Source organism: Bombina bombina, chromosome 5, assembly GCF_027579735.1.
Source record: "Bombina bombina isolate aBomBom1 chromosome 5, aBomBom1.pri, whole genome shotgun sequence".
NCBI classification, from domain to species: Eukaryota; Metazoa; Chordata; class Amphibia; order Anura; family Bombinatoridae; genus Bombina; species Bombina bombina.
Window position 1 is genome coordinate 836,635,644 of NC_069503.1, and position 14,547 is coordinate 836,650,190.

Genomic DNA, 14,547 nt, shown 5'->3' on the forward strand with positions numbered 1-14,547 from the left:
TTGTGCGGGAGTTAACGGTTGAGACACTTGGGGAGAATTAGATGGCAAAACCTGATTCTCTTCTGACTGAGAATCATCCTGCGACATACTTTTAGTAGCTAAAATATGGTCTTTACAATTTATTGACCTTTCAGTGCATGAGGGACACATTCTAAGTGGAGGTTCCACAAAGGCTTCTAAACATATTGAACATTGACTTTCCTCAATGTCAGACATGTTGAGCAGGCTAGTAATGACTACAAACAAGCATGAAAACACTTTATTTAGTGAAAAAAATAACAATCTTAAAAAACGTTACTGCGCCTTTAAGAGAAAATAAAAGCATACACGTTCTGCAAAACAGCCTAAACATGCACCAAATTTTTCAAAATTTTGTATGTAGACACAATATAGGTAGTTAAGATTGCACAACAAAATATTTTAACAATTAACCCCTTAATTTGCAAACCGGATCGAAAATAGGCCCAGATCCGGAAAAAAACCCTCTCCGCACCTTGCCACAGCCCTGCTGTGGCCCTACCTGCCCTCAGGGATCGAAAATGTGGGGTAAAAGCTTCGATTTGGCCCAAACCATACACCAGGGCCCTCAGGAGTTAGAGCTTGCTGATCAAACTAACTGCGCATCTGAGGCGCGAAAATAGGCCCCGCCCATCTCACTCGATGTCTACACAGCCTTACAGAACCGCACCAGAGCGGTTATAACTAGCCATGTGGGTTCTGAGACCCAAAAGTTAAGCCATGTGTGCCCTTAATAAAGCTGCCCAAACAATATTGCCCACAAAAATGTTAAAGCACTCCCCAGTCAAAAAAGTTTGCTCCCAAACATTTGCAAGTCAGTGTCAACCATATTTGTAATTGGCCCCATATGCAAGCTAAGTAATGCCCTTCTTTTAGCTCTAGGATTACTGCTTACCCTTACCCTCCTGGGTATAATGTCAGCCTTTCTGAAATACAGTCTCTCCAGAAAAATATGACTGAACATACCTCATTGCTGCATAGCATGAAACCGTTCCTCACACTGAAGTTTCCTGTACTCCTCAGCCTCTGTGGGAACAGCAATGGATCTTAGTTACAAATGCTAAGATCATCATCCTCCAAGCAGCAGTCTTCATCCATCTGCTGCCTGAGAGTAAATAGTACACACCGGTACCATTTAAAATAACAAACTCTTGCTTGAAGAAATTAAAAACTAATATTTTATCACCTCTTTCACTTTACCCTTCCTAGTACTTAGAGTAGGCAAAGAGAATGACTGGGGGGGGTGGAGCTAAGGGAGGAGCTATATAGACAGCTCTGCTGTGGTGCTCTTTGCCACTTCCTGTTAGCAGGAGGACTATATCCCACAAGTAAAGGATGAATCCGTGGACTCGTCTTACCTTTATAGAAGAAATATTGTTTTTATAGGGGTGTGCATTCAGATCCGAATGTGCAAGGCAAAGACCACTCTTAAGATTCAGCTCCATCCAGGCCCACAATTTTTCTTGTGAAGTTCAACACACTAGGATCTGTGCAAATCCAGATCCTAATGTACACGCACCTGAGCCTACCTCAGTTATGCTCTCTTGGAAAGGAGCAACAAAGGATACTAAGAACGAATCCTGAATGAAATTTAAAATTTTGGCTTGTACCTTTTTGTAAATTCAAACAACTTACCTGAATTTTCAAAGGCTCAATGTGATTTAGATAAATATGAGCATCTCCCAACGTGTGTACAAAATCACCAGGCTGAAAGAAAAATAAAATAAATGAGTAGAAAGTCAAACAATTAATAAAATCAGGACTCAATGTTTGAAAGCTTGATAGAATATATATATATATATATATATATATATATATATATATATATATATATATATATATATCTATATCTATATCTATCTATGTGTGTGTATACATACACACAAAGTCTGGCACTCTCTGATAAGCAAACAGCTAGGTTAAAAGCAAAAGTAGAAGACTCTTCCTCCCTGGGGCCACACAATGCATGATTTCAGTCAACACAGGCCTTGTGTAATTTCTGTAGACACATACAAAACATGAAAATAGACTGCACTTTCTAACTGGACTGGGAACACATCCTATGTCACTGTAAAACTCACATCCCATCAGGCAATTAACCTCTGTATTGTGTGGCTGTAGGTCGGGACTCAAGGAGCAAGAGACCATGATGTATTCCTGGGCTTAAATCTTTTGGATAAATGCTGTAAACAAACTCTTCCATTTTTCATATTAATCTTGCTGTGTACTTGAAAGAGTGCCAGGTTTGTGTTGATCATTTTGTAATTTTCCCTATGGGCATGAATAGGTAGCAATTAAGCATTAAATAACAATTTAATAATTAAGTATGTTAATAGAGGTTTCAATTGTTAAAACAGTTTAAGAAGATACTTAAATGAACAGGAGACATAACATTTAAAAAAAAATAAAAAAATTACACATTGTAAAATGCTATTTTTTAGATGCAAAGAAAAATGAATTTAGTGCATCTTTAAAGTGGCGATGTACTCAGGCAAGCAGCTAATGGTTCATTTTATTCAAAGCTGCTGCAGGAATAACCTTTCAAATAGGCTGGTATCTTTCTCCCCACTTGTTTACATACACCTAGATTACAAGTTTTGCGTTCGTGTTTTAACGCTGAAAAAATGGTCATTTTAGCATTAAAACAGCACCGCAGCTATTACAAGTGTTGTCGGTATAGCTGTACCACAAGCCTTTTAGCCTGTAACGCAATGTCAGTCCCGCACACGTAAAAAACTAAATGTATGCTTACCTGATAAATTTCTTTCTTTCTTGACACTGTGTTTCCACGGATCATCATCAATTACCGTTGGGAATATCACTCCTAACCCTCCATCCTTCGGCATCTGTGACACAGCCCTTTCGTGGCTCTCTTCCTACCTGTCAAACCGTACCTTTAGTGTAGCCTTCTCTGGGGCCTCCTCTGCCCCGTCACCACTTTCTGTCGGAGTACCGCAAGGCTCTGTCCCCTTCTCTTCTCAATCAATACGTCATCACTAGGTTCCCTAATTAAGTCCCACGGTTTCCAATATCATTTGTATGCCGATGACACCCAAATCTACTTCTCTGCACCAGACCTATCTCCTTCCTTGCTAACCCGTGTCACTGTCTTTCTCACATCTCTTCCTAGATGTCCTCTCACTACCTCAAGCTAAATCTCTTTAAAACTGAGCTCCTCATTTTCCCCCCTTCTTCCAAAATCTCCACCCCCAATATCTCTATAACTGTAGACAACTCCATCATTACCCCTACTCCGCATGCCCGATGTCTCGGGGTCACATTTGACTCAGATCTTTCCTTCACTCCTCACATTCAGTCCTTGGCTAAAGCCTGCTGCTTCCACCTTAAAAACCATCTCTAAAATTAGACACTTCCGTACACAAGACACAACTAAGATTTTAATCCACTCTCTCATTCTTTCCCGCCTTGATTACTGCAACTCTGTCCTCTCTGGTCTCCCCACCTGCCGCCTAGCTCCTTTACAATCCATAATGAATGCCTCTGCCAGACTCATCTTCCTTACACATCGCTCTTCATCTGCTGCTCCTCTCTGCCAATCCCTTCACTGGCTTCCTCTTGCCTCTAGGATCAAACACAAAATTCTCACTCTGACATACAAAGCCCTCAACTGCACTGCTCCCCCCTATATCTCAGACCTCGTCTCCAGATACTCTCCCTCCCGTCCCCTTCGCTCTGCTCACGACCTCCTCCTCTCTTGTCACCTCATCACACTCCTGTTTACAGGACTTCTCCAGACTGGCTCCCATCTTGTGGAACTCTTTGCCTCGCTCCACAAGACTCTCTTCTAGTTTTAAAAGCTTCAAGTGCTCCCTAAAGACTCTACTGTTCAGGGATGCATACAACCTACGCTAACCTTTCTTTATGCCAGTTCCTCTCCTCCATTGCTATCCCCTGAACCCCTTTAGCATGTAAGCCTAAAAGTCCAGCTGTTTGTAGATCACCTTCTTAAGAGCTGACTACAACAGTGCAACTCTTGGCAGGGCCCTCTACCCATTTGATCCCTATAATTGGTTTGTTGTACTCCGCCTCTGTTTATAGCGCTGCAGAATCTGTTGGCGCTCTACAAATAACCGATAATAATAATAATAATAAATCCTGGCCAGCAGGAGAAGGCAAAGAGCACCACAGCAGAGCTGTTAAATAGCTCCTCCCTTCCCTCCCACTCCAGTCATTCAACCGAAGTTAGGAAGAGAAAGGAAAAGCCCAGGTGCATTGGTGTCTGAAGTTTACAAAAATTAACAACCTGTCTTAAAAGAACAGGACGGGCCGTGGACTCATCGTGTCTAAAAAGAAAAGAAAATTTATGCTTACCTGATAAATTTGTTTCTTTTTAAAGACACGATGAGTCCACGGATCATCATCCTTACTTGTGGGAAACAATACCAAAGCTAGAGTACACGGATGATAAGGGAGGGACAAGACAGGGAACATAAACGGAAGGCACCACTGCTTGAAGAACCTTTCTCCCAAAAGCTGCCTCAGCCGAGGCAAAAGTATCAAATTTGTAAAATTTTGAAAAAGTGTGAAGAGAAGACCAAGTAGCAGCCTTACAAATCTGTTCTACAGAAGCTTCATTTTTGAAGGCCCATGAGGAAGCAACAGCCCTAGTGGAATGAGCCGTAACTCTTTCAGGAGGCTGCTGTCCAGTGGATGATGCTCTTCAACCAAAAAAGAAAGAGGTAGCCGTAGCTTTCTGACCCTTACGGTTTCCAGAGAACATTACAGAGAAGACTGATGAAAATCTTAAGTTGCTTGTAAGTAAAACTTTAAAAGCACGGACTATGTCCAAATTGTGCAGAAGACGTTCCTTCTGAGAAGAAGGATTAGGACACAAGGAAAGAACAACAATCTCCTGATTAATGTTCCTGTCTGAAACAACCTTAGGAAGGAACCCTAGTTTAGTACGTAAAACTACCTTATCCGAATGGAAAATAAGGTAAGGCGAATTGTATTGCAGCGCCAAAAGCTCAGACAGTCTTCGAGCTGAAGAAATAGCAACAAGAAATAAAACTTTCCAAGATAATAACTTAATATCTAAGGAATGCATAGGCTCAAACGGAGCCCCTTGAAGAACTTTAAGAACTGAATTCAGACAAAAATGGAGGAGTAAATGGTTTGAACACAGGCCTGATCCTAACCAAGGCCTGACAAAAAGTTTGAACATCTGGATCATCTGCAAGACTTTTGTAACAAAATAAATAAGGCAGAGATCTAACCCTTTAGGGAACTAGTCAATAATCCCTTCTCCAAACCTTCTTGGAGAAAAGACAAAATTCTGGAAATCCTAACTACTCCATGTGTAGCCCCTGGATTCACATCAATAAAGATATGTACGCCATATCTTATGGTAAATCTTTCTAGTTACAGGCTTACGCTCCTGAATCAAGGTCTCTATGATCGAATCAGAAAAACCCCGCTTGGATAGGATTAAGCGTTCAATCTCCAAGCAGTCAGCTTCAGAGAAAGTAGATTTGGGTGAAGGAAGGGTCCTTGAATGAGAAGATCCTTCCTCAATGGAAGTCTCCAAGGTGGCAGGGATGACATGTCCACCAGATCGGCATACCAAATCCTGCGAGGCCACGCAGGAGCAATGAGGATCACTGATGCCTTCTCCTGTTTGATTCGAGCAATGACCCGAGGAAGAATAGCAAACGGGAGAAATAGATATGCTAGGTTGAAGGACCAAGGAACTGCCAGAGCATCTATCAGTTCCGCCTGGGGATCCCTGGATCTTGACCCGTATCTCAAGAGCTTGGCATTTTGACGAGATGCCATGAGATCTAACTCCAGTCGACCCCATTTGAGAATCAGGCTGGAGAACACTTCCAGATGGAGTTCCCACTCTCCCGGATGAAAAAAGTCTGCCTGCTCACAAAGTCCGCCTCCCAGTTGTCCACCCCTGGGATGTGAATCGCTGACAGATGGCAAGAATGGGCCTCCGCCCACCGGATTATCTTTGCTACCTCGGTCATCGCTAAGGAACTCCTTGTTCCTCCCTGATGGTTGATGAAAGCCACTGTCGTTATGTTGTCCGACTGAAATCTGATGAACTGGGCCGAAGCAACCTGAGGCCAGGCGAGCATTGAAGATCGCTCTTAGTTCCAGGATGTTTATCAGAAGAACAGACTCTGCTTGAGTCCATACCCCTTGAGCCTTTAGGGAGTCCCAGAATGCTCCCCATCCTAAAAGGCTGGCATCTGTTGTCACAATCAGCCAGGAAGGTCTGCGAAAGCATGTCCCCTGAGATAGATGATCCAGAGACAACCACCATTGAAGAGAGTCCCTCGTCTCCTGTTCCAGGGTTATTCGAGGAGACAAATCTGTATAATCTCCAGTCCACTGCCTGAGCATGTTTAACTGCAGAGGTCTGAGGTGAAACCGAGCAAACGGTATGATGTCCATTGCCGCGACCATCAGTCCGATTGCTTCCATACACTGAGCCACTGACGGCCGAGAATTGGACTGAAGGGCTCGACAGGTTTCTAGAATCTTTGATTTTCTCACTTCTGTCAGAAAAATCCTCATAGATATAGAATCGATTAGAGTTCCCAAGAAAGTTACCCTTGTCTTCGGAATTAAGGAACTCTTTTCCAGATTTACCTTCCACCCATGAGTTCTCAGGAAGGATAGCACAATGTCGGTATGGGACCTTGCTTGTTGACAAGATGGTGCCTGGATTAGAATATCGTCCAGATAAGGGCCACCGCAATGCCCCGCAGTCTTAAAACCGCCAGCAGAGACCCCAGAACCTTTGTGAAAATTCTGGGTGCCATGGCCAGACCGAAAGGAAGAGCCACGAACTGAAAGTGTTTGTCCAGAAAGGCAAACCTTAGGAACGTGTGATAATCTCTGGATAGGAACATGAAGATAAGCATCCTTTAAATCCACTGTCGTCATAAATTGACCCTCCTAGATCAATGGAAGAATGGTACGAATAGTTTCCATCCTGAATGATCGAACTCTGAGAAACTTGTTTAGAGGTCTAGGATAGGTCTGAAAGTTCCCTCCTTTTTGGGAGCTACAAACAGATTTGAATAAAAACCCTGCCCGTGTTCCTGTACAGGAATGGGAAAAATTACTCCCAGGGAGGAGAGGTCTCTTACACAATGTAAGAACGCCTCTCTTTTCATCTGGTCTGCAGATAATCTTGAAAGAAGAAACCTTCCTCGGGGAGGAAAAAATTTTAACTCCAATTTGTATCCCTGAGACACTATTTCTATCGCCCAGGGATCCTGAACGTCGAAAAAAAAAAAGTCTGCCCCTTACCAGATCCAGTCCCGGATCGGGGGCAAGCCCTTCATGCTGACTTGGATTCAGCAGCAGGCTTCTTGGATTGCTTACCCTTGTTCCAAGACTGGTTTGGTCTCCAAGTAGGCTTAGATTGCGAATAGTTTCCTTCCTGTTTAGAGGAGGAAGAGAAGGAATTGCCCTTCAAATTTCAAAAGGAACGAAAATTACTTTGTCGTCCTTTCCGTTTACTTCTCTTATCTTGAGGAAGGAGATGACCCTTACCTCCCGTGATAGAGATAATTTCCTTCAGTCCAAGCCCAAACAAGGTCTTTCCCTTGTAAGGAATTGCTAGAAGTTGAGATTTAGATGATACGTCCGCAGACCAAGGTTTTAAACCATAAGGCTCTGCAGGCTAGGATAGAGAATCCTGAACTTTTAGCTGCCAACTTAGTAATTTGCAGAGAAGCATCTGTAATAAAAGCATTGGCTAATTTCAGAGCTTTAATTCTATCCTGGATCTCCTCTAAAGAAGTCTCAGTCTTAAGATACTCGGACAGAGCCTCAAACCAATAAGCTGCTGCACTGGTGACAGTGGCAATGCACACAGCCGGCTGCAATAGCAGACATTGGTGAACATAAATCTTTTTTAAGTAGACCCTCCAACTTCTTGTCCATGGGATTTTTAAAAGCACAACTATCCTCAATGGGAATAGTAGTTCGCTTGGCTAAGGTGGAAATAGCCCCTTCCACCTTAGGGACCGTCTGCCAAGTTTCCCTGACAGCGTCGGCTATAGGGAACATCTTCTTGAAAATGGGGAACGGAGAGAAAGGAATAACTGGTCTCTCCCATTCAATGGAAACAATCTCTGAAGCTCGCTTTGGCACTGGAAAAACGTCTGAGTAAGAGGGAACTTCAAAATATCTATCCAATTTACTCGACTTCGCAGGATCGACCACTACTGTAGAAACACAGTCGTCTAAAGTGACCAAAACATCCTTGAGTAACAGACGGAGGTGTTCAAGTTTAAACCTGAAAGATACAACCTCTGAATCAGTCAAAGGTAATGAACTTTCAGAGCCTGAAATTTTGCATTCCGATAGAACTTCTATACCCTCCATCTCAGATCCCTGGGAGAGTACATCCGAGATTGCCACCATAGCATCAGAAACCTCACTGACCACATGGTTGTCTTTCCTCTTACGTTTGCCTTGAAGCATAGGAAAAGCAGACAACGCATCAGAAACTGTGGAAGACATAAGTGCAGCTATGTCCTTTAAAGTAACTCCAGTAAGAGTAGAAGTACAGGGCACTGCTTGAGTGGGCGTTAAAGATTGGGACGCTTAAAGAGAAAGCTGCGGAATACTCTGCATCTCATCAGACTCCTGAGAAGCATCCGCCTTTGAAAAATTTTGAGCATGAAAAACATGAGGGACAAAAAGGAACCGGTGGTTCCACATTGGCATCCAAACACATGGTGCAAGTAACATTTTGCACAGCTTCTAAATCCATTTTAGAGACAATATTTTTACAGACAATATTGTACAATTTTTTAATACAAAAACAAAAAAAAATTGTTACTGGCCCTTTAAAACTTGAAAAAATAACAGGATACTGTGCCTAGTTTTAAATGCAAACTATTTTCCTGTATAAAACAAAAACGTATCACTTTCTTAGCTAAATAAAAAACTTTTTAAAACACAATCAGACACCTCTACGCCTCAGCAGCTCTGCTGAGGCGCCTACCTGCCGAATGGTCTTGCTGAAATTCCTGGTGCAGAAGGACAAGACCCAGGAGCGCTAACAACAGCTTGCTTGTTTGGGAAAAACCATGCAGTTCTAGAGCAAAGAAAGGACGTCACTGTCCTGCAAGTCTGATAGCCGATGAGCCCCACAGTTAAACCGGAACTTTCTCTGGATGCCGGGCTATATGAAACTGCGCAGTGGAAGTATGAAGCGCGCAAAATTTTGGCCCCGCCCCTCGTGGGCGTCAATAACTACACAGTCCGACCGGCTTAAAATATAACGAGAGAGAGAAAAAGCAAACTATTTTCCAGCTTTACTCCCTGCCCCAGTGCCTGTACATTACGCTGTCATAAAAGAGCACCCTCCATACATAGAGAGCCAGAAGTCCCAAGTCAAAGGCTCCATTTGCCTTATATAAAATAAAGTTAAATTTGAAGTGCCCACTTTCCTCTGAGTCTTTAGTATTCCCCAGAATAAAAAAAGTCTGCACTTACCTTAATGCTGTCCGACAGCAGGACAGTCCAACAGGTTTAAGAGGTCCTCTCCCTCCTATAGCCCTGTGGAAAATGATAAGGCCTGAGTTAGTACTTGCTTAGGCCATCAGGATAAGGGCAGCAGAAAAGTATGGGAGGCGCAGTGAGAATTATGTCCCACCATTTCTCATTGCTCTAAAGCCACCAAAAGCTCTACTGAAGAGACTGATATGGACTACGGCTACACCCTAGAACAAAGCAGCACAATCTTGCACTACTTTAAAAATAATAAACTCTTGATTGAAGAATCTATACCAACACCTCACTTTACCTCTTCCTATCACTAACGTAGGCAAAGAGAATGACTGGGGTGGGAGGGAAAAGAGGAGCTATTTAACAGCTCTGCTGTGGTGCTCTTTGCCTCCTCCTGCTGACCAGGAGGTGAATTCCCACAAGGATGATGATCCATGGACTCATCGTGTCTTTAAAAAGAAAGAAACACAAAGGTACAGAGGTGCCTGAGGTTTACACAAAAAAAAAAAAAAAAAAAAAAAAACGGTCTAAAAATTACAGGGCGGGCCGTGGACTCACCGTGTCAAGAAAGAAATTTATCAGGTAAGCATACATTTTGTTTTCTTTCTAATGACACGGTGAGTCCACGGATCATCATCAATTACTGTTGGGAATCAATACCCAAGCTAGAGGACACAAATGATAAGGGAGGGACAAGACAGGGAACCTAAACAGAAGGCACCACTGCTTGAAGATCCTTTCTCCCCTAAAGAAGCCTCAGCCGAGGCAGAAGTATCAAATTTATAACATTTTGAAAAAGTATGTAGAGAGGACCAAGTTGCAGCCTTGCAAATCTGTTCCACAGAAACTTAATTTTTGAAGGCCCAGGAAGAAGAAACAGCCCTCGTGGAATGAGCCGTGATTCTCTCAGGAGGCTGCTGTCCAGCAGTTTCATAGGCCAAGCGAATTATACTCTTCAGCCAGAGAGAAAGAAGTAGCCGTAGCTTTCTTACCCTTTCCCAGAGAAAACAACAAACAAAGCAGAAGACTGGCGAAAATCCTTAGTTGCCTGCAAATAGAATTTCAACGCACGCACCACATCTAGATTGTGCAGTAAACCCTCCTTATGAGAAGGATTAGGACACAAAGGAGGAAGAACAAATTCCTGATCAATATTCCTATCCGAAACCACTTTAGGAAGGAACCCTAACTTAGTACGTAGAACCACCTTATCAGAATGAAAGATAAGGGGAATCACACTGCAACGCCGAGAGTTCAGAGACTCTCTGAGCAGAAGAAATAACAAGAAACAAAACTTTCCAAGATAACATCTTAATAGCTAAGGAATGCATAGGCTCAAACGGAGCCCGCTGAAAGACTTTAAGAACAAGGTTAAGACTCCAGGGAGGAGTAACAGGTTTAAACATAGGCCTGATTCTGACCAAGGCCTAACAAAAGTATTGCACATCTGGCACATCCGCCAGACACTTATGCAACAAAATAGACAAGGCAGATATTTGATCCTTCAAAGTACTCGCTGACAAATCCTTCTCCAGACCTTCCTGGAGAAAAGACAAAATCCTAGGAATCCTGACTACTCAACGAGAAACCTTTGGATTCACACAAGTACAGATATTTACGCCATATTTAATGGTAAATCTTTCTAGTCACAAGCTTACGAGCCTGGATCAAGGTCTCAATGACAGACTCCAAAAACCTGCACTTATATAAAATTAAGCATTCAATCTCCAAGCAGTCAGCTTCAGAGAAACAAGATTTGGATGAAGGAAGGGCTCTTGAAGCAGAAGGTCCTTCCTTAGCGGAAGTCTCCAAGGTGGAAGAGATGACATTTCCACTAGTTCTGCATACCAGATCCTGCGAGGCCATGCAGGTTCTATGAGAATCACTGAAGCCCTCTCCTGCTTGATCCGAGCAATGACTTGTGGAAGGAGAGTGAACGGAGGAAACAGGTATGCTAGACTGAAATTCCACGGCACTGCCAGCACATCAGGACTGCCTGTGGATCCCTTGACCTCGAACGGTACCGCTGGAGCTTGACATTCTGCAGAGAAGCCATGAGATCTAGCTCCAGCTGCCCCCATTTGAGGATCAGACTGGAAAAACAGAATTTATGCTTACCTGATAAATTACTTTCTCCAACGGTGTGTCCGGTCCACGGCGTCATCCATTACTTGTGGGAAATATTCTCCCCCACAGGGAAAGGCAAGGAGAGCACACAGCAAGAGCTGTCCATATAGCTCCCCCTCTGGCTCCGCCCCCCAGTCATTCGACCGACGGTTAGGAGAGAAAGGAGAAACTATAGGGTGCCGTGGTGACTAGTGTATAAAGAAAAAATTTTCAACCTGATTAAAAAACCAGGGCGGGCCGTGGACCAGACACACCGCTGGAGAAAGTAATTTATCAGGTAAGCATAAATTCTGTTTTCTCCAACATTGGTGTGTCCGGTCCACGGCGTCATCCATTACTTGTGGGAACCAATACTAAAGCTTTAGGACACGGATGAAGGGAGGGAGCAAATCAGGTTACCTAAACGGAAGGCACCACGGCTTGCAAAACCTTTCTCCCAAAAATAGCCTCCGAAGAAGCAAAAGTATCAAATTTGTAGAATTTGGCAAAAGTGTGCAGAGAAGACCAAGTTGCTGCCTTACATATCTGGTCAACAGAAGCCTCGTTCTTGTAGGCCCATGTGGAAGCCACAGCCCTAGTAGAGTGAGCTGTGATACGGTCAGGAGGCTGCCGTCCGGCAGTCTCATAAGCCAAGCGGATAATGCTTTTCAGCCAGAAAGAGAGAGAGGTAGCAGTAGCTTTTTGACCTCTCCTCTTACCAGAGTAAACGACAAACAAAGATGAGGTTTGTCCAAAATCTTTTGTTGCTTCTAAATAGAACTTTAAAGCACGAACAACATCTAAATTGTGTAATAAACGTTCCTTCTTTGAAACTGGATTCGGACACAAAGAAGGAACAACTATTTCCTGGTTGATGTTCTTGTTGGAAACAACTTTTGGAAGAAAACCAGGCTTAGTACGCAAAACAACCTTATCTGAATGAAAAACCAGATATGGTGGATTACACTGCAAAGCAGATAATTCAGAAACTCTTCTAGCAGAAGAAATAGCAACCAAAAACAGAACTTTCCAAGATAATAACTTAATATCTATGGAATGTAAAGGTTCAAACGGAACCCCTTGAAGAACTGAAAGAACTAAATTTAGACTCCAAGGAGGAGCCATGGATCTGTAAACAGGCTTGATTCTAACCAAAGCCTGAACAAAAAGCTTGTACATCTGGCAAAGCTGCCAGTCGTTTGTGCAACAAGACGGATAATGCAGAAATCTGTCCTTTTAGAGAACTAGCTGACAACCCTTTATCCAAACCTTCTTGGAGAAAAGAGAGAATCTTTGGAATTTTAATCTTACTCCAGGAGAATCCTTTGGATTCACACCAACAGATATATCTTTTCCATATTTTATGGTAAATCTTTCTAGTCACAGGTTTTCTGGCTTGGACCAGAGTATCTATCACAGAATTTGAGAACCCACGCTTGGATAAAATCAAGCGTTCAATTTCCAAGCAGTCAGCTGCAGAGAAACTAGATTTGGATGTTCGAATGGACCTTGTACTAGAAGATCCTGTCTCAAAGGTAGCTTCCATGGTGGAGCCGATGACATTCACCAGGTCTGCATACCAAGTCCTGCGTGGCCACGCAGGAGCTATCAGAATCACCGAGGCCTTCTCCTGTTTGATCCTGGCTATGAGCCTGGGAAGGAGAGGAAACGGTGGAAACACATATGCTAGGTTGAACGACCAAGACGCCACTAATGCATCCACTAGAGTCGCCTTGGGATCCCTGGATCTGGACCCGTAGCAAGGAATCTTGAAGTTCTGACGGGACGCCATTAGATCCATGTCTGGAATGCCCCATAATTGGGTTAACTGAGCAAAGACCTCCGGATGGAGTTCCCACTCCCCCGGATGGAAAGTCTGACGACTCAAATAGTCCGCCTCCCAGTTGTCTACTCCTGGGATGTGAATAGCAGATAGATGGTAGGAGTGATTCTCTGCCCATTGGATTATCTTGGTTACTTCCTTCATCGCTAGGGAACTCTTTGTTCCCCCCTGATGATTGATGTACGCAACAGTCGTTATGTTGTCCGACTGAAATCTTATGAACCTGGCTTCCGCTAGCTGAGGCCAAGCCAGGAGCGCATTGAATATAGCTCTTAGTTCCAAAATGTTTATCGGGAGAAGCGACTCTTCCCGCGACCATAGGCCCTGAGCTTTCAGGGAGTCCCAGACCGCGCCCCACCCCAAGAGGCTGGCGTCGGTCGTGACGATGACCCACTCCGGTCTGCGGAAACTCATTCCCTGAGACAGGTGATCCTGGGTCAACCACCAGAGAAGTGAGTCCCTGGTTACCTGATCTACTTGAATTTGGGGAGACAAGTCTGTATAGTCCCCATTCCACTGATTGAGCATCCATTGCTGCGACCATTAGTCCTATTACTTCCATGCATTGAGCTATGGAGGGTTGAGGAATAGAATGAAGAACTCGACAAGCTTTTAGAAGCTTTGCCTTTCTGACTTCTGTGAGAAAGATCTTCATTTCCACAGAATCTATTATTGTTCCCAGAAAAGGAACCCTTGTGGACAGTGAACTTTTTTTTATGTTCACCTTCCACCCGTGAGATCTGAGAAAGGCCAACACAATGTCTGTATGAGCCCTCGCTTTGGAAAGGGACGACGCTTTGATTAGGATGTCGTCTAGATAAGGTGCTACAGCGATGCCCCTCGGCCTTAGGACCGCTAGAAGGGACCCTAGCACCTTTGTGAAAATTCTGGGAGCGGTGGCTAAACCGAATGGAAGAGCCACAAACTGGTAATGTTTGTCCAGAAAGGCAAACCTCAGGAACTGATGATGAGATTTGTGGATTGGGATATGCAGATACGCATCCTTTAGATCCACGGTAGTCAAAAATTGACCCTGCTGGATTGTCGGTAAGATTGTCCGAATGGTTTCCATCTTGAAG

General features: G+C 43.6%; 1 protein-coding gene across 1 annotated transcript in view; it reads right to left on the bottom strand.

Annotated features, from left to right (window-relative positions):
• The window catches only part of TYMS (thymidylate synthetase), a 111,164-nt gene that overhangs the window by 42,326 nt on the left and 54,291 nt on the right, over window positions 1-14,547 (bottom strand). The window contains exon 7 of the mRNA XM_053714963.1: window positions 1,654-1,725. Within this exon, the coding sequence (XP_053570938.1) occupies window positions 1,654-1,725 (72 nt within the window). The remainder of the gene's footprint in view (window positions 1-1,653; window positions 1,726-14,547) is intronic.